At 47.0% G+C, this 19,062-nt stretch overlaps 3 protein-coding genes across 5 annotated transcripts; 1 reads left to right on the top strand and 2 right to left on the bottom strand.

Moving 5' to 3' along the window:
- Positions 1-9,623: 9,623 nt before the first annotated feature.
- On the bottom strand, positions 9,624-14,185 carry LOC9659251 (protein HIRA). 2 transcript variants are annotated; one of them, XM_024683784.1, is made up of 10 exons: positions 13,982-14,185; positions 13,484-13,759; positions 12,495-12,746; positions 12,037-12,431; positions 10,927-11,980; positions 10,501-10,714; positions 10,196-10,430; positions 10,013-10,138; positions 9,835-9,958; positions 9,624-9,779 (listed from the first exon to the last, which is right to left on the bottom strand). In XM_024683784.1, the coding sequence occupies exons 1-10, from the start codon at positions 14,087-14,089 to the stop codon at positions 9,657-9,659; spliced, it is 2,907 nt and encodes a 968-aa protein (XP_024539552.1). In that variant the 5' UTR covers positions 14,090-14,185; the 3' UTR covers positions 9,624-9,656. The 2 variants fall into 2 exon arrangements, with proteins under 2 accessions (XP_024539552.1, XP_024539553.1); XM_024683785.1 differs by lacking the exon at positions 13,982-14,185 and having other exon boundaries at positions 12,495-12,749; positions 13,484-13,549.
- Positions 14,186-14,378: 193 nt separating this feature from the next.
- Positions 14,379-16,257, top strand: LOC9658693 (solute carrier family 25 member 44). 2 transcript variants are annotated; one of them, XR_002993375.1, is made up of 2 exons: positions 14,379-16,007; positions 16,072-16,257. XR_002993375.1 is itself a non-coding variant. In XM_002978811.2 (2 exons), the coding sequence occupies exon 1, from the start codon at positions 14,820-14,822 to the stop codon at positions 15,840-15,842; it is 1,023 nt and encodes a 340-aa protein (XP_002978857.1). In that variant the 5' UTR covers positions 14,379-14,819; the 3' UTR covers positions 15,843-15,848; positions 15,909-16,257. The 2 variants fall into 2 exon arrangements, 1 of the variants encoding a protein (XP_002978857.1); XM_002978811.2 differs by having other exon boundaries at positions 14,379-15,848; positions 15,909-16,257.
- Positions 16,248-19,046, bottom strand: LOC9659250 (LRR receptor-like serine/threonine-protein kinase FEI 1). The gene is made up of 13 exons (XM_024683762.1): positions 18,886-19,046; positions 18,633-18,768; positions 18,509-18,580; positions 18,380-18,451; positions 18,255-18,326; positions 18,119-18,190; positions 17,996-18,058; positions 17,877-17,947; positions 17,665-17,826; positions 17,274-17,609; positions 16,941-17,195; positions 16,720-16,853; positions 16,248-16,648 (listed from the first exon to the last, which is right to left on the bottom strand). Exons 1-13 carry the CDS (start codon positions 18,953-18,955, stop codon positions 16,409-16,411), a joined length of 1,755 nt encoding a protein of 584 aa, XP_024539530.1. The 5' UTR covers positions 18,956-19,046; the 3' UTR covers positions 16,248-16,408.
- Between the last annotated feature and the right edge of the window lie 16 nt (positions 19,047-19,062).

The raw sequence follows: 19,062 nt of genomic DNA, 5'->3' as shown, positions 1-19,062 counted from the left end.
TTCGTGCTCGTTCCTCGAGCACTTCGTTGGGAGTTCCACTCCCGCTCTTGACTTTTTCAAGTCGGAGCTTTTGGTCCAAACGTGTTACACTCGTTTGGCTCTCGCTTCAGCCACTACCACGTGGCGCCCTTCCGGCTCCACTTCGGGGCCTAGGGATTTTGTGTCTCACACGCAGCTCTCTTGAGAGCCCTGCTCTCTTGACACCCTACCCCTTTAGTTGCTTACAATCCACCACGCTTCCCTGCAAGTTCATGCCCTTGTGAACGGAAGCTAAAAGCCACAGCTCTCCTGAGAGCCCCGCTCTCTTGACACCCTACCCCTTGGGTCAAACCTAGTGGGAGCAAACTAGACCAGCTAGATGTAAATCAGCATATGGTGTGATTCCCCTAGCCAACCAATAGAGTCAGACCCAAGACCCACTCTGATACCAAATGTAAGCACCTGAGTTTGGATTTCCTAGGAGGTCACCCAACCCAGTACTATTCAAACCCAAAGACACTTAACCCCAAATATCCTAAGACCCTTAACCAATTGGAAAAGGGGGTGCACTCTTGTTCATAGGCCCTTTCCTTCTATATTTGGACCTTATGGATCGCCTTTTGAGTTAATCTCTTTAGTTGTTTACAGGCAGGAGAGTGTCACGAATGTGACTTCGGGTATCGAAAGATACTTGTCGGCCAGCCCTTACGGACACTCTTTCCTTATTGCCATGACGGTAGAAGGTCGGTACAATTGGATCCTTTTGGTAGCCCCTCTTATGCTAGTGGTGTTAACTGGGCATTTTGAATGTACTTAGACCGAACGAGCATAAAGACAGAATTCCTACGTGCTATTAGCTAAGCATACTTAACCGGGTAAGGAGTTCCTGTCTCATTTTGTCTTGCACTTGCTAGTGATAAGAACCCTCGCGTATTAAGACTAGTCCCTTAATATCGCTACATGATAGCTTATCGTGTCTGCCAAACACCCTCGCTATCATGCCCTTTATATTAATCTCAATTCGGTCCCAAATGCTATTTGTGGAAAGTGTCTAGATTCGCTCATTTGGCATATCTACAGAATGTAGAGATCTAGCTCCCCATCACCACCCTAAAACTCGCCAAAGAAAAAAACAAGTACAATAGTGTTCGTTCTATGTCTAAATTCGCAATCTAAGGACATTCCATATTTAGTAAGTTTTAAGCTTGTCCCAAAGACTAACTCTTGGTATTAAGGGAGGCTTGGGGGGAGGGGGGGGGGGGGCTATGGGGGGTTCCAAATGTATAGTAGGGATAGGGGTTAGAATGTATATTCCACTACTTGAGACATTAGGGTTTAGGCCCAAAGCATGTGTTCCTCAAGGAAGGGGGGGGGGGGGGGGGGGGGGGGGGCTATGGGGGGTTCCAAATGTATAGTAGGGATAGTCGTTAGAATGTATATCCGACCACTTAAGACATTAGTTTGGCTTTCACTAGGCTGTGTCGCTCTTTGTTCTGCGTCCGGCTTGGGTCTAAGCCCAAGCTCCACATTGCTCTAATCAGTAAGGTACCCTCCTTCTCGCATTAGGCCACCGGTATGCCAAAATTATGCCAGACTCCGTCTGACACCATTTTGCATGTAGGTGCTAGATACAAGGAGCTGGTGCTCGTGGGATTATACCGGACCCTCGTTTTGTAGCGCAACAGGCTTGGAGTTTGGCTCCAAATTCAGGTGCACTACATATAAGAATGGTATATTTATATATAAATGTAGCACACGTGGTTTTTACCCTTTTGTGAGACACAAAGTCCCTAGGCCCCAGAGTGGAGCTGGAGGGGTGCCACGTGGTAGTGGCTGAAGCGAAAGCTAAATGAGCGTAAAACGTTTGGACTAAAAGCTCCGACTTGAAAGGTTGAGAGCGGGAGTGGAACTCCCAACAAAGTGTTCGAGGAACGAGCACGAAGCGAGCAATAAGCGAGGCTCCAAAAAGGGACCCAAAGGGACCAACACATGACACGTGGAAGAGTCCGAGATGGAGTCCGAGGTGGAGTCCGAGGTGGAGTCCGAGGTGGAGTCCGAGGTGGACCCGAGATGGACCCGAGATGGAGTCCGAGGTGGAGTCCGAGGTGGACCCGAGATGGACCCGAAATGGAGTCCGAGATGGAGTCCGAGATGGACCCGAGATGGACCCGAGATGGGACCCGAGATGGACCCGAGACGGAGTCCGAGGTGGAGTCCGAGATGGAGTCCGAGATGGACCCGAGATGGACCCGAGATGGAGTCCGAGATGGAGTCCGAGTTGGAGTCTGAGATGGACCCGAGATGGAGTCCAAAGTCGAGACCGGGACCAAGACCGAGACCGGGACCAAGACCGAGACCGGGACCGAGACCGAGACCGAGATCGGGACCGAGACCGAGACCAAGGCCGAGCCCAAGTCCGAGTCCGAGTCCGAATCCGAGTCCGAGTCCGGAGCCTGAGAGGGTGAAAGCCCAAAGCATTCGTCTCCCAGACCCTGGGGGGTTTGGTGAGCTCCAAAAGTATAGTAGGGGGAGGACTGCAGTGGAGCCAGTTTGGCCAGGAAAGGCCAGTTTGGCTAGGAAAGGCCAATTTGGCCCAGGAAGGCCGGACCCAGTGTTGGGTGATGAGCTGCCCACTGGGAAGTCCAAAACTAGAGTGAACATGGACCGACAAGCGGGGTAGCTTGGTGAAGTGTTCAAGAGCCGGCTCTAGTTCCCCCGGGAGATCGACTGGCCGATGCTCCCAGTCCAAGTGTGGGTGGCACTACCTACTTGGATACCAAGCATGGCTCAACGGAACCTCGCTCTAAGCCCATGGCTAGAGCACCTAAAGGCGATAGGTGGGGAGAGTACCCAAGTGGCTCGCGTAAGGCCACGGTGTTCCGAAATGGTGTCCCAAAGTCCCAGACTGTGGAAAGGAAGAGGGGTAGCCCTCTGGTGGGGTGACCAAGGACACAATCACACAGTGAGGAAGTCCTCGAGGATAGTGGGACTTAGTGGCCGGGCCGGTGGGCCTCGATCAAGTGGCAGTGTTGGCAAACACGGCCAAGGGCAGAAAGGGACTTAGTGGGGACTGACAGAGGGATATTGGGGAAGGCTATTCCCCTTGTCGGTGGGCATCCTAAGGATGCTAAGGAGTGGGTCTGAGATGACCACTCACGGATGGTTTGCCTAGTCTTGGAGAGCCAAAACTGTGATGCAAGTGGTATTGGACTACCAGTGTGGCAAAGGTGATTGGGCATGGCCTTAGCGTAACAAGCTGCCATGTCGGTGGTACCTTTGAGTGTCGGTCATGGGATCGGAGACGTGGAGCACTTGGACCAAGTGCAAATGTTGAGTGGCATGGATGCCATTCTTGGGGCTAGCAAGTCCTAAGTCCTGAATTGGACTTATGGAGGTTGTGAATGAGACTCCTCCAAGAGGTCGGAGGTGTGGTTAAGTGACTAAAGTAGAATGGAAAATTTAGTTGCTTACACCTTTATCCTATGGTGATTTACCATAGGATAATCACGAAGCAGAACCTAAACCCTCCAAATGCCATGTGTTATATACCACGTATCAAAAGGATAGTAGTGTGGACCTATGTTTCAGGGCCTTGGGCCACTGAATGAAGGAACTGTGCCAAACTTCCAAATATAGAGCCAAGGAACAATGGCATTGGAGCATGGAACGACTCCCAAACATACACCCCAAGGAATGAAGGGACAAGAGCACGGAGCAACTTAGATTAATCCTAGAGCAATTAACATCCTAATGCAAGGACCAACATGTAAAATAAAGCTAAATGGAGTTTAGCACTATTTTAGCATACTAGTGGCCTAACACAAAGATATGGGTACTCCACCACCCAACATGGTATGAAACTTGGGCTTAGACCTAAACCGGACGCAAAACAAGGATAAGCATATAAGTGGGAGCTAAATTATGCCCAACCTACCCATTATCCCTATTATACATTTGGAACCCCACCTTTTTGGAACCCCCCCCCCCCGCTTGAGGAACATGCGCTTTGGGCTTTCACCCCAAGCCTCCCTTAGTATCAGAAGTTAGTCTTTGAGACAAACTCAAAACTTACTAAATATGGAATGTCCCTAGATTTTGAATTTGGACACGGGACGAACACCATTGTGTTCAGGATAATCTCTATATTTCGTAGATGTGCCAAATGAGCAAATCTAGACACTTTCCATAAATAACATTTGGGACTAAAATGAGACTAACACAAAAGGCATGATAGTGAGGGTGTTTGGCAGATACAGTAAACTATCATATAGCGATATTGAGGGACTAGTCTCAATATGTGAGGGTTCTTGTCAAGCCAGTGCAAAACAAAGCAAAAGAGAACTAAAAAGCCAAGCCAAGTATGCTTGGCTAAATAGACACTTAGGAATTCTGTCCTTATGCTCATCTAGCCAAGTATAAATGCAAAGTCTAGTTTACTAACATTTGAATAAGAAAGGCTGATAAAGGGAACCAGCAATACCGACCTCTTGCTGTCGTGGCAGTAAGGAAAGAATATCCGAAAGGACTAGCCGACAAGTAACTTTCAATACTCGAAGTTATATTTGCAACAATAAAAATAGATAAACTGGATTTAATCTCAATTGGGTGGTCTATATACTATACATATATAAATATATGCATATATAGATTTATATCATCCTCCCTTCTAAAAGATGAGAAAACTTGATGAAGATAAGTAACACCACCACTAATCCACTAATCCAAAGGCCTATCCACTTTGGGATGACATTTCAAAACTCTACAGCCTAATACAAACTTCATAAGTACACCCCTAACCTTCTGCCATTAGTCATGTGGCTAGAGCAAGGTTTTGATGAGCTATACAAGGTATCCAAGTAGGTAATGCCCCCCATACTTGGATTGAGAATATTTACGATTCCATTTCTCAATGGAGTTAAAACCAATTTTTGAACACTTTTCCAAGTCACCCCACTTATCCATTTATGTTCATCCCAACTTTGAAATAAAATGATCACCCAATGGCATTTTCTCAAAGAAGTTAGACAAGTTTTAGCAAAAGTTGTTTACCCATAAAAAGGAATTGTTTGTAGTGGTTAAGGCACTTAAGGAGTGGCAACACTACCTTAGGAGGCACTTCAAGGTATACACAAAAAATGTGGCAATAAAACATTTCTTATTATAGCCTAATGTCTGAGAAAAACAAAGTCAGTGGGCTAATACTTTAGTTGAGTTTGATTATAAGATATTGTATAAACCCAAAAAGAACAATATCATGATAAATACTCTAGGTCAGAAAGTAAGCTTGAAGTTAATAATATCTAGTGCAATAACAACCTTCTAAAATGATGTGTGAATAGTATATGAGGATGATTGTTTATCACAAAAGGTGTTGCTAAAGAAAAAAGAGGCATGGGATGTTCACTAGCAAGGTGAGCCATATAAGGAAGAGAAAATTAGTTATGTGAAATGCAATGGACTTATTTATTATAAATAGATAAGAGTGTATATTCCATAAGAGGAATTAAGAAAAATAACTTTAGAAGAGTGTCATGACAAACCTTTTGCAAGATATAGTAGAATGCCCAAGACAATGGGTTTGTTCAAGAGAAAGTATTACTAGCCAAACATGGCAAAGGACATTTAAGACAATATAAAAACATACTTAATATATCAATAGGTGAAAATTATAACTAAGGTTAGTGAGGGTTTATTGCAAAGCCTTCTAATCCTCGATTATTCATGGAAATGTTATACAATAGACTTTATCATAAGACTCCCCATAAGTGAGGGATTTAATGCGATATTTGTAATGTTGAATCCGTTTTCTAAAATGGCACATTTCATACCACCACAACAAAAGTGGATGCAAAAGGTATGATGAAATTATACTAAATGTAGCACATCTAAATTTGGAGTTAAACTCCAAACCCATTGCACTATGAAACAAAAGTCCGGTACAAGTGGTTTGAGTGTCGGGAAGGCTAAAAGAAATTATCTCAAATCATGTATAACTACTCTAAGTTATATTCCTCAATTCCTTTAGTTCATTTTTATATTTAATTAGTCCAAAAACCACTTTTGGGTTTAGACTTTTTACTCTATTAGTTTATATATAGGAGTGAGTGATCCGGATTGAAATCAATCTAATATCAAAATCCCATTACGCATATAGTATTGTAGCTGTACACTTGGACCTCACACCATCATATTCAACTGTAATTAAATAATAGTTTAATATAATGAGTAATTGCTTTTAGTTTGCTTAAAAACATTTCTAGGTGGTAATGGATATACCTAAAATATGCTTAAATATTCTAGAATAATAGTTGTTAAACCCTTCCTAGTATTTTTTTTATCTCAATAAGATTATAAACATGTTTATAATTATTGATCTATTGGATTATTCAATAATACTAAACAATAATGACACTACTATTAAGCAAACCATGCAGAAAATTATTTATCTCACTAATTACATAAGTGTAAAAGGGAAAAATATAAAAACCAGATATAAACCAAAAAATTTATCATCTTAGAAAACATATCATATGCACAGCTATTTTGGAAGCCACTTAAAAAGCTCTCATCCACTTATTTTCCCTCATTTTTGTGTGAAACAAACATTCATGATCATTGGCAAGAACAATCAATGGAGCACTAGCTTCCAAGAAAATTACTAATTTCTTTGAAGGAAGAAGTAACTGAGGTGTAATGCCTAAAGTGAAGAAAGCTCAGGGCCCTTGGCAAGGGATAGAGAGGACCCCACACTTTGCCAGAGCCATGGTTTCTTGATAGTGACACTATTCAGGAGCTTTAGCTCTTCTCACTGCCATACTATCAAGATGTTATTCTTACATCCCACTGCTCAACAAGATTCTATACTCAATGCGGAAAAGAGTAGTGAAATTTAGTGTCACTTCGTGACACATGGATACCATATATGGCTGCCAACTTTTCCACTCTTCAAGTGCCACCACTTGCTAGCTGGATGAGGGGTCCTCCTTACTCAGGCTTGCTTGCAGGGCCAGTAAGTGGTTGCCTACTTAAGGTCTTGCTTTGTGCAGCTACATATTGATCAGTTACTGCCCTCCAGAAGCAGCCCTCATGAGGGACTAGCCTGTCCAAAGTGTACAAGCTCCCTCTTGGGAGGTGCAATGGTGGCCTCACTATGCCACCAGCACACTTCCTTGTCCTGTTCTAGCATTTAGCGCTCAATTCCCCAACTTGAGCCTCGGGCTCCTTCTTGTATTCCACTAAATGCTATGCCACAATCTCCCAAATCCGCGATCTTGCAAGATCAAGTTGAGAGGGAGAAGAGTCTTGTTCTATAATTGACGGAGGTCCCATACCATGCATGGTTCCACCTCGAGCTCCCAGCCTCGACTACAATCCATGAACCCCACGGTGGAGCCCATTTACCATGCTATGAAGTGCTCGTCTTCCAGCTGATCTGCCAAACCAGCGACTGAGCCTGTTAGAGGAACCCTGGGATGAAAGAGCCGACTGGATCCCATGCCGACCCCGCATTGAACGGTGTTGTGCTACACGTTGCCGTCTTCGAACGTGGAATAAAAAGAAGAGATCAAAGACCAAGGTACAGGAAAACAAGAAATAGTACACGGTATCAACTTTTAGATGCGCAAAAGAAGAAAGGCTTATCGGCGGAGCGACACACAAACGTTCCAGTTCTCGACGGGCTCTCCACTGACCGCGCCAGTGCCATGGTGCTTCTCGTGGATCAAGACCAGGCTTCCATTGCCGCATGCAATTCACCGATCCAAAGTGATCGCACAGCGTCGCCAGCAGCTTCTCGCCGCCACGATCAGCCTCGCCTTTCTTCATCAGCGGCCTCGTGTTCCAGATCCTCACCTACATTGCCAGAGATTTAGAGCGTTCTTTCTCAAAGGGAGAGAGCTAGAACACCAAGAGCACTAGCAAATCCACAATCTGGGAGATGGGCTCGCATCCCACGCGGCACCAAATCGTTTGCCGAGATTTCTAGCCAACCCAACCGATTGCGAAAAAGTTTATTAAGTAATTATTTATATTTCACCGTTAGTGACACTTTGTGTAAGTCCCAGAAGACCATGTTGGAGAGCTGATGCGAGAACTATCAAATCGACTAGATATCTTATAAGTGACAATATTACAATCGTTTTGGACCGAGAAAATTGATGGTTGGATTGAACAGTTGCACCTGTAATTAGACTTCCAAATTACGTTATTGTTTCCATCGTATACTATGAAGCCTCCAGTGTATTCCAATACAAGCCTACAATTGCCCACTGTGTTTGAAAAAGAATTTGAAGTCCACAAAGGCGAGCTTTGCATCGAAAGCTTGTAAAGAGCAAGGATGCCATTGCTTTTGTAGACTCAGTGTAACTAGTCCATTTGGAGAATACAGTTGTTGACCACTAAAAAGTATGTTATGAGGCCACCACCCAAATAAAGTTGTCTCAAACACTGACAGACACCCTGAACGAGCCTCTTGAACTTCAGAATCCTTATAATCGTAAGCGATGATTTGAGAACTTGGAGGGCTAGGAGGTGGAGTTGAAGGATTCACTGCACTGTATTCTAGCACAAACGTTTCACCCCAATATTCTACTGCCGCTCTATGGTAACCAAATAATTGTCTGCTAATCTCTTCTGTGCTTTGATGGAGTAAGTAATCAAAGGTGGCTGCTGCTCGAACCCCATCAATTGGTCTTTCACGACTATTGGAAGGTGATGCTGAGCATCTACCACCTTGGTTTCTATCCTGAATGGAAACTGTGCAATCTACTACACCCCCGTTCAGTGCTACGGTGTCACTAGTACCATCCCCAGGGCCATAACTTCCACCAAAAGTAAATGTTGAGGTCAAGTTTCTGAAGAAAGTTATAAGGCGTGCAATGTCCGCATGTGAGAGGAATCCCGGAAGGTGATTGTCGAAGTTAACTGGCACTCTACCTGGTACGCATTTAATAGAGGCAACAAAAAAAATCAGGAAAAACAACAAGATTAGTGTACTATGTTTTGTCATAGCAAGCTTAGAAGAGAATTCAGCAACAACGAGACAATGTTGTGGATCGAAAAATAGGACTATATAATGGTTTGCAGGCTTTGGTGGAGACGTTATTTGTTGACTTACACAAAAGTCTCTGTCACCTCGTTTGATAAATGTGTATACTTTTTGAACTATGGGGAATGACGACCTTGCGACCAGGGTTCGAAAAGATTTTCTTTTTTTCAACCAGAAATTTTTCCTAGTATTTTGAAATGATGTGGAAAACACAAAAAATGAATAGGAAAACTTCCCATAAAATGCTTTCTAACTGAAAATATTTTACTCAGTCATTAATTCTAGTTCAATGTGTTTACACAAGGTAATAAAGATCAAAACTATTCTTAGAAGATTCTATACTGATAGCTGGAAATTTTCTTAACTTCTTTTTAACAGAAAAAAACGTTCATAAAGCTGATTGACATGGCATCTTCGATAGCATTCATAAGGATTAATTTTCATGGCGCAACTGGCGGCCAGAGGGATCTTTGAACCAGAAACGAAGTTAAACTGGAAAAATCTCGGGCACCAAAAGACCACAAAAACATGTTATAGTAATCACCCTCACAATCACATTATCTGAACATAATCGCCCTCCAATAGCAATGCAAAAGTGGAAAAATCTAAAAACCAGCCAAAAAATTTATCATTACTGAGTGTCTTCATACTCAGACAACATATCTAAGAATTCATTCAGTAGACGTTGCACAGCTCTATTGGAAGCCATTGCAGGCAGCACCTCATTCTTCAAAAGCTCTCGTTTCTTCATTCCCTTCAAAACAATACCAAGAGTTAAAACCAAATGTATTGGAAGTGTTCTTGGTTACCAGAACATAAGATTCCCATGTACTCGTCGTTGGCTGAGAGTCGTAACAAGGCTCGCTGTCTGGAACAAAGAGAGGACCCAAGAGATCCTCGCAAAGTTCTCTCAATCTTACTTCATCAGCTTCCCTGTTTCAAACAGAGTTTGGTTTTGATCACTCTAAAGCCACGAAGAACTCTTACCGTGTCAAAAACCTCGTGTAGGAGATCAAATGGCGCTTGTATTCTTCTGCGGATTTCAGTGCCAGGGCTGCTGCTAGTTGATCTTCGAGGTGAGCTCTCGTCTGGTACTTCTCATTGATTAGAGTCCTGGAAATTCTTCAAAGTTCTAGCCGCGGAAAAACAGTGATAGAAACTAAAACAAACCTGTTCCAGCTAAAGTTTGTCTTGCCAAGAGTGGCCGCTCCTTTTTGAAGCCCCGCGAGCTCGCCATCGCCCGAGGGTGGCCAAGTGCTAACGAAGCTCGAAGAAGGGAAGAAATCGTCCGCTATTCTCAGCCAGCTCCTCATTTTTGTGTGAAACAAAAACGCGTGACCATTGGCAAGAACGACCAATGGAGCACCAGCTTCCGAGAACCTCGCCGAGATTATTCTCATCACACCTATAAGAAAGAGAAAGAAAAAAGAAAAACTTTAAGTGTCTGACGAAAAAAGACCATAAAGAAGATTTACCACTTTCTTTCGCGGAAGAAGTAGCCGAGGAGCTCAAGGTGAGCGGGAGAAGAGACTCGTTAAGAAGACATTGTGATTGCCGGAGGTCCCATACGTGCATGGTTCCACCTCGAGTTAGCAAAAGTAGCTCCCAGCCCCGCGTACAATCCATAAACGCCGCGGCGGAGCCTACTACCATGCTTGGAAGTGCTCGTCTTCCAGCCATTGTATACACCTGAAATGCAAAAGCATCAATATAATAAATAAAAAAGAAAAGAGAAAGAGAAAAGAAAAGAAAAAACAACAAACAAACAAAAACGAACCAGCAAAAATAACTGAAATAAAAAAAAATTTTAAAAAAGAAATCTAAACAAAGAGAACAAAGAAAGAAAAAAACTTGCGAGCTTCGACCATACAAAACACATAAGAGAAGAATAGAAAGCTTACTTGGAGTGATCCATCCTCGCAGCCGACGGCCCAAAAGTTAGTGTTCCCAGTGAGAGCTGTGACTTTGCCCGCAAATCTATCTCTCCACCGGATCTCTCCACCTTGCGAGCACACCAAGTCGGTCTCTCCAGTCTCGCCCCTCCCGGCGGCCGCGTCCTGGACTCTCACCGGCTTTGCCTCCAAGCAAATGGGAGCTACTGCCGGACCGTCCAAGCTCTCCTCGTCCGATATCCTCACTTGGACCGAGAGGACACCATCCGGGCCTCGAAGTTGCGACGCTTGAGTCACGTTGATCGCCACCGTCGTGTTGGTGGTGCTACTCAATCCCAGTGACCTCTCCATGCTTGAAACTTCGATGGCTTTGCTCGCGCCGGAGCCATTCCGCTCACGAACACCGCCACCTCCGCCACCACCGCCACTGCCGCCGCTTCCCAGCAATCTCTTCGAGGGAGCCTCCGACTTGGAGGCGTCAACCGGCGAGAGCTTTCGCTTCTCGGCGCTGCTCTCTCGGTCCTTTCGACCACCATCGTCCTCGGTGTGTAAAGCCTCGGGGATTATCCTCCTCCGCCCATCCTGCTGCCTATACTCTCGTTGCTTCACTGGAGTTTGCTTCGCCGGTGGTGGAGGAAGAGGAGCTGCCGCTACTGCTACTGCCGCTGCCTGATCTTTCTCCAAAGTTCCATTCTTCGGTGTTGTTACTGTTGTTGTCGTCCCGGCCTCCTCGTGCTCTTGAGCCCTCAAAGTCGTGCTCGCTACTTGCTTGTTAGTCTGTGTCACTACCGTGGTGTTGCTAACGTTGCTCGTGGTGTTACCGTTGCTGACGATGGTGGTAGAGTTGCCAACTTTCTTTGCCGCGGCAGTGGCTTCGATGAAAAGCTGCGCGGGGCTCTCCGCGAGAGACTCCTGTCGAGACCGCGAATCGCCGTACCGGTTCCTCCTAAACTCCTCCATCTCTTTCTCCGAAACTATGTGTCCGAGTTCCTTGGCTTCAAAGTGGAAGCTGGCCACAGTCCCGTCGAGCGAGCAGCAAAACAACGAATATCCATCCGGACTCCTGAAGGAAGAACAAAAAGAAACCATTAAAGTTGATACTAAAGATCATCAACTGACCAGCTGAGATCCACCACGCTCTGCGTAAAGAAATGCTTCCCGACGAAAACTGGGCGGGGATTCGCCGTCGTCCACACGGTGATGTTCCTGTCCTGGCTTCCCATGGCCACAACGTTGTAAGGAACCATCTCCTTGGGGACTTTCTTCGGATCCATTTGCAGCAGCTCCTCTTCTCCGTTGTTTTCCGGAGGCGGCAGCGGCTGCTTGCGAAACATGGAATGGTTGAAGCGGACAGCCACCACGGGAGCGTTGTGCCCGACGAAGTTGAAAGTTCCACTCCAGTCCCCTCGCTCCAAAACTTGCGCAGTGTGGCTCGGGTTCTCGTATCCGTGGGTGGTGATTATGAAGTGGCCACAAGGTGACCACGAGAGACGCCTGAAAAACGTCGAGCCAACCTTGACACAAGATCAGAAAATGTCAACTCCAGAAGAAGAACTCGACAAAAACTTCGAACTTACGGATTTTCTCCATGGGCCCTCGGCTCGATGGACCGCAGCCCAGTCGCTGGTTTGCCAGATCATGACCGTCTTATCGTCCGACTGGCTAGCGAGGAAAGAGCCGATTGGATCCCACGCGACGCCCTTGACAAGGCTGCTGTGTCCAGTTAGAACGGCGACCGAGGATCCCCCAGGCATTTTCCAGATGCGAACGGTGTTGTCCAGGCTACACGTCGCGAGCATCGAGTCGTCTGGTGACCAAGCAAGATCCACCTACTTTAAGGACACAATTAGTTCCATCTCCATCACCAGAAATAAAAAATACAAAAAAAAATCATGCGAGAGGAAGAAAAAAAACTACTTTTGATGACACAGCATATCACGTTTGTCGAGGAAAAGATAAGAACAGAAAACGAGAGCAAAGGGACATTGCCACGAGAGAGAAAGAAGTGTCAAAGCTCCAGAGAGCTAAGAAGAGCGAAGCTCGAAAAGGCAAAGATGGAGAGAAAAAAATCACTCTTTGATGGCACAGTCGATCACCCTTCTCGAGGGAAAGAAAGGAAAAGAAAAAACAAAGAAAAATGAAAGCAAAGGGGATGAGCTTAAGCCATTGCCAAGAAAGAGAAGGAAACTCTAGAAAGCTAGCACGAAGATCGAGTTCGAGAAAGCAAAGATGAGAGGAGGAAAAAAAAGAATGAGGCGAGAGAACTTAATCTTCTCCCAAATCAGACGAAACTTGGATAAGGATCCCTCGATGAAAGACGTAAAAGAAGACCGAAAGAGAACTATTGAAAGATAAACTAAACAAAGGTTGACTGATAATGAACATAAAAAAGCAAAAACAAAAAAAATCACTAGAGCGGAGAAAAGAGACGAGAAGATCGATCGAACTCGAGAAACGAGGTGGAATAGAAAAGAAGAAACAAAGATCCGGCGAGAGAGGCGAAAGAACAAACAAGAAATAGTAATCTAGTATCAACGTTAGGATGCGCAAAAGAAGAAAGGCTTACCACATCGGCAGTGTGGCCCCGGAGCGACGCACAAACTTTCCAGTTCTCGACGTTGGCGGGCTCTCCACTTCCAAACTCCACCGTGCCAGTGCCGTGGCGCTTCTCGTGGATCAAAACCAGGCTTCCATCCGAGCCGGACGCGACGTAGAGCCCCGATTTCGACCACCGCACGCAATTCACCGATCCAAAGTGATCGCACAGCGTCGCCAGCAGCTTCTCACCGCCTCGATCAGCCTCGCCTTCCTTCATCAGCGGCCGCGTGTTCCAGATCCTCACCTACATTGCCAGTGATTTAGAGCGTTTTTTCCTCAAGAGGGAGAGGGAGCTAGAACGCCAAGAACACTAGCAAACTCTCCACAATCCGGGAGCTGGGCTCGCAATCCACGCGGCACCCAAATCGATTGCCGGGATTTCCAGCCAACCCAACAAGCCCGATTGAGGAATTCGGCGCCGCTAGAGCTGGATTGGGCGTGGAGATTGCGTAAAAGATACACATACCTTGTGATCGCCCCCGGCTGTGGCGCATCGCTGCCCGCTGGGCTGGAAATCCACCGAGAAGATCTGGAGGCCCTCGTGACGGAGCCATTCCGGCTTCTCCACAATCATCCTCTCGCTCCCTCCCTCGCGCGAAGCTCAGCTAGAGAGATGTTTCCTTCCCATGATCCCCGGAAAGAGAACAGCCATGATCACTGTTGCCCTAAAACCCAGCCCTCCGTACGGAGGGAATATCCTCTCTCCGTACGGACCCAAACTTCCCGCCAATAAAAATCCTTCGTGTCATTATCTCCTACAGGTGTGAGCATCCCCGCCGTCGGATCCCGCCACGCGGCAGTTAGGGCTTGCTCATTGTCTAGATAAAATGGTAAAGCGGATTTTAGGGCTAGCGAGAGGCGATTTTAGGGTTACTGATCGCGGCGAGCAAGCGCAGCATAGCCTCTCGGATTTGAGAGGCCATGGCGTCGATCTGCGGCGGGGTAATGAGCCTCTTAATGCAGCTCAGCGGCCGCAGGAAATCGTCCAGGCAAGTCGGGGGTTGAGAGGAATCGCTCCGGGGGTTTTTCTGGAGTGGCTTTCTCTTCTTTTTTCTTTCCGTGCCTTCTCACTCACTGCTTCCCTGATCCCTTGCTTGAAATTTCGTTCTTTCTCCTTTCAATCACGCTTCTTCCCCAATTTTGTCTTAAGAGGGACTAGGATCTCCCATCGTAGAGAATTTCCAAGAGCTAGAGGTGAGAGAGTAGAAATTTCCAGTGGGGTATCCGTGAGAGGAAGAGGATTTTCGTTTCGGGTGGTGTTTTTTCCTTTTGGAGAGTTGGGAGTGAGATCTTCTTGAGGGACAATGAGCTTGAGAACCTCACATTCTCACGACACGGAGCTCCGGCTCCCAGCCGACGTCGACTGGTACATGCTAGACAAGACCAAGTTCTTCATGCTGGGCGCCGGCCTCTTTTCGGGGGTCTCCGCCATGCTCTACCCGATCGTCGTCATCAAAACGCGACAGCAAGTCTTCCCAGAGAGGAGCTCATCTACATCCATCGCCCGCGGCATTCTCAAGCACGACGGCATCCGGGGATTCTACCGCGGCTTTGGCACCTCCCTCCTCGGCACCATCCCCGCTCGCGCCCTCTACATGAGCGCCCTGGAGATCACCAAGAGCAACGTCGCCGGAGGAGCTCTCCAGTTGGGCTTCTCGGAGCCCATCGCCGCCGCCATGGCCAACGCCGCCGGGGGGGTGAGCGCGGCGGTGGCGGCGCAGCTGGTCTGGACTCCGGTGGACGTGATCAGCCAGAGACTCATGGTCCAAGGTGGAAGAAATGGTGGTGGTGGTAGTGGAGGTGGTGGAGGCAAGGAAGAGTTCCCTCGCTACCGGGGTGGCTTCGACGCCTTCCGCAAGATCCTCAAGAGCGATGGCGTGAAGGGTCTCTACAGGGGCTTTGGAATGTCGGTGCTCACTTACGCTCCCTCCAACGCGGTGTGGTGGGCGTCTTACTGCGTCACGCAGCGCTCCATCTGGAGCCATCTCGGCTATCTCGGTGGCGCCGCCGAGCCGACCTCTGCCGCGGTGGTTTGCGTCCAGGGGATCAGCGCCGCCGCCGCTGGAGGGGCCGCGGCACTGGTGACGACGCCGCTGGATACCGTGAAGACGAGGATCCAGGTGCTGGAGAGCGACCGGAGGCCGCCGCCATCGATCTCGCAGACTTTGAGGGTGCTGGTGATGGAGGGAGGGTGGCGGGCTTGCTACCGGGGGCTGGGGCCGAGGTGGGCGAGCATGTCCATGTCCGCCACCACGATGATCACCACTTACGAGTTTTTGAAGAGGATGTCGGCCAAGAAGCCGCAGATCGAGTGTTCTCCGGTTTGAAGTGGAGTGAGTTTGATCGATCGAGCGGAGCTTGGGTTCTTACCAGTTTTCGTTCGTTCATGGCAGGCAAGCAAAACAGGTGGAAGAGTTTGATCTTACAGGCACAGCAGGCCAGGAAGTGAGAAAAGTAGAGAGCAAGAAAGACGGGGAAAGCGAGGAAAAGAGGTGGAGTCTTTTGAGTATCACTCTTCTAAAGTTTTCTTCCTCGTTTCGTTTCGTTCTTTTCTAGAACGGGCGACCTCACGCGAGATGGATGAATCGTGACGACGATTTCTTTGATTTTTGTATATAGCAGCAAGCAGGCAAGCAAGCCGACCAAAGCTTTGTGGGGAAAATGGTCTGTAAATTTGTGGAGAACCAAAAGAACAAAGAGATTTCCGTGGGAGTTATCGTTTTTTCGTTTCGTTTCGTGTTTTTCTTTTTTTATAAACAAGAGTAAATAAAAGTTAATGTTACTCTCATATCTCCGTCTCCAAGAACTTTGGAAGTTCTCCAAGAACTGTGGAACACTTTGTTCTTAAAGTTACAATCATCTGGAAGGTTACCTTTGAAAGAATGGCGACTTCTCACAGCTTGAGCGAAAACTCTGAAGCGCAGGATCCATCCTCTTCGGTGCTGGAGCAAAGAGAGTGGTGATGTTCTTGGAGGATTTCCACGACGGTGGCCATGCTTGGACGGCACTCGGGCCGGGGATGGATGCACATCGCCGCCACCTCCAGCACAGCTTCCATGCTTTCGAGTTGAGCTCCTCGGCAGTGTGGATCAAAGATCTCCAGGCACCTGTTCTGAAGCATCATCGCACTCGCCTAGACAGAAAAAAAAAAAAAACACTCTTTGAGTATGAAAATATGAAAAAAAAAAACTTCCTTTTACGTACCCAGCCAACAATGTTGAGTCCTTTGGCAGTGAAGCAAACGTCCGTTGGCCTCTTCCCGCTGAGAAGCTCCAGCAGCACAACGCCATAGCTGTAGACGTCCGACTTCTCGGTGGCTCTTCCGGACTGCATGTACTCTTTGAAAACACAAAAACAATCTCTCGAGCATGAGAAAAAAGAAAAAAAACGAAAGAGAAGAGCTTGAAACAAAAAACTATTTGTACCTGGTGCGAGATAGCCAAATGTCCCGGCCACGATTGTTGTCACCTGGGAATCGTTCTCCTCGAGAAGCTTGGCCAGCCCAAAGTCGGACACACAAGCCTCCAGATTCCTATCCAGGAGTACGTTGCTCGACTTAATGTCGCGGTGGATTATTGGAGGCACACAGCGGTGGTGCAGATGGCCCAGGCCTCTGGCAGTGCCAATTGCTATGTTAAGACGAGCTTCCCATGTCATCAGAGAATCCTTTGCGTGTCTCTCTGCCAGGAAACGACGCAAAAGTTTTCGTGAAAGATGCTCGAAACAAGAAAACGGAAAAGAGAAGAAGATGATATTACCATGGAGGTGCTCGTCCAGGCTTCCGAGGGGCATGAAATCGGTTATAAGGAGTCTTGCTGTCGGTGCGTTGCAGTAGCCTTTTAGCGAGACGAGGTTGCGGTGTTGGATGCTCCCCAGGACGTCGAGCTCTTTCTCCAGACGCTTCTCGGAGATGGAACCGTCGCTGGATCTTCCAACTTTTTTCACCGCAAACACGCAGTCTTCGTCCATGCAGAGCTTGTACACCGTTCCGAAACCGCCAGCTCCGATTATGTCTTTGTAATCCAGCCGCTCGATCTTGGTGATGACTTCTTTCAGTGTATAGGGTAGCCCTCCATGGAACAAAACGAGCTTTGCTGTTATATTAGTTTGTGAGTCCAGGTGTTACGAGAAGAAGAAACTGGAGCTGACCTGCGGATGGTTCCGGCTGCTGAGGAATGCAGGCCTTTGTTGCGTTGAATTTGTTGTAGAAAAGAAATCCCCAGAAGCACACTAGCGCAAAGAGCAGCGATGCGGTCACAGTTCCAAGTGCACTTATCAGCAGATTTCTCGAAAGTTTTGACATCTTAGAACCTGTATTTCATGTTCGAACTTAAAAAAAATAAAATCTAGAGATGACATACCATTGACCGATTTTCCAACTTCACAGCTCTTGTTGAGCTGCTGTCCACACAGCCCGGGATTACCGAAAAAACTGGAGAGATAATGTAAGAGCCAAATCTAGATGAAAACACAAACTTACGATCTGTTTGAAAACTTTGCAAGACCAGTGACGCTCCCAGTAAGAAAATTGTTGGAAACGTTTCTGCGAGACTCGAGACAGACGGATTAACACAATCGTGTTTCTTTCTTTGGGAAAACTTACAAGAACACAAGATCGTTTAGTCTTTCCATGGAAGCTGGAATTGGTCCAGTGAGCGAGTTCTCCGACACGTCGCTGCAGCAAGCCTGGTTTCGTGAAAACCAGAGGCATGAGAGAACAAAGTCAGCAAGAAACTTACAACACTTTCAGGTTCTTAAGCCTCCCCAGTTCCGCAGGCAACGAGCCACTTAGAAGATTGTCTCGCAGGTATCTGTACAACGAAATCTTACTTCCAGAAACCCTAGAAAAAACTGCTAAGCTTACACTGCCCGTAGATCGCTGCAGTTGCCAAGGCTCGGAGGTATTTTACCGGAGATCATGTTGTTATGCAATCCCCTGTTCATTCAAAGACGTTCTATATTTTTGTCTGGAAAGAACAAACGAAAAACTTACAGCCTTCGCAGTTTGCTGAGCTTTCCAATCTCCGGAGAAATCACTCCCACCAGATGGAATCGAGGAAGGTTTCTAGCCGAGAGTAAACGCTCATTTAGCGATCAAAGGAAGGGACAAGACTTACAAAGTCTCTACGCGCCCAGTTTCTCCATTACACTCGACTCCAGTCCAGTTGCACGGCGTCGCATCGCTTCGTCTCCAATCGCCGAGAAGAAACTGCGCTTCTTGTATGCCCTCTTTAAATGCGAGCAATGCAATCCCTGTGATAGGAGAGGAGAGTGCGAATAAGAAGAATCCAGTTAAACGAAGATAGATAGGTAGATAGATAGATAGTGAGAGAACGAGAACAAGAAGGACCCAGAGAAGAGAGCTCTAACCATCCGAAGACAATGCTTGCACGGAATGTAGGAACAGGACGACGATCGCGCAAAAGGCCCAGCTCCTCATCTAGCAAAGCCGGACGATGAAACCCTAGAAGCGATGTTCCAGAACCCTGTTCGCTTGGCGCTCAGCTCATCAGCGCCTTCCTCGCCGCCGCCACGAATCTATCAACT

The sequence above is a fragment of the Selaginella moellendorffii genome, unplaced genomic scaffold (assembly GCF_000143415.4).
Source record: "Selaginella moellendorffii unplaced genomic scaffold, v1.0 SELMOscaffold_38, whole genome shotgun sequence".
NCBI lineage: Eukaryota > Viridiplantae > Streptophyta > Lycopodiopsida > Selaginellales > Selaginellaceae > Selaginella > Selaginella moellendorffii.
This window is presented reverse-complemented; position numbering and strand designations above follow the sequence as displayed.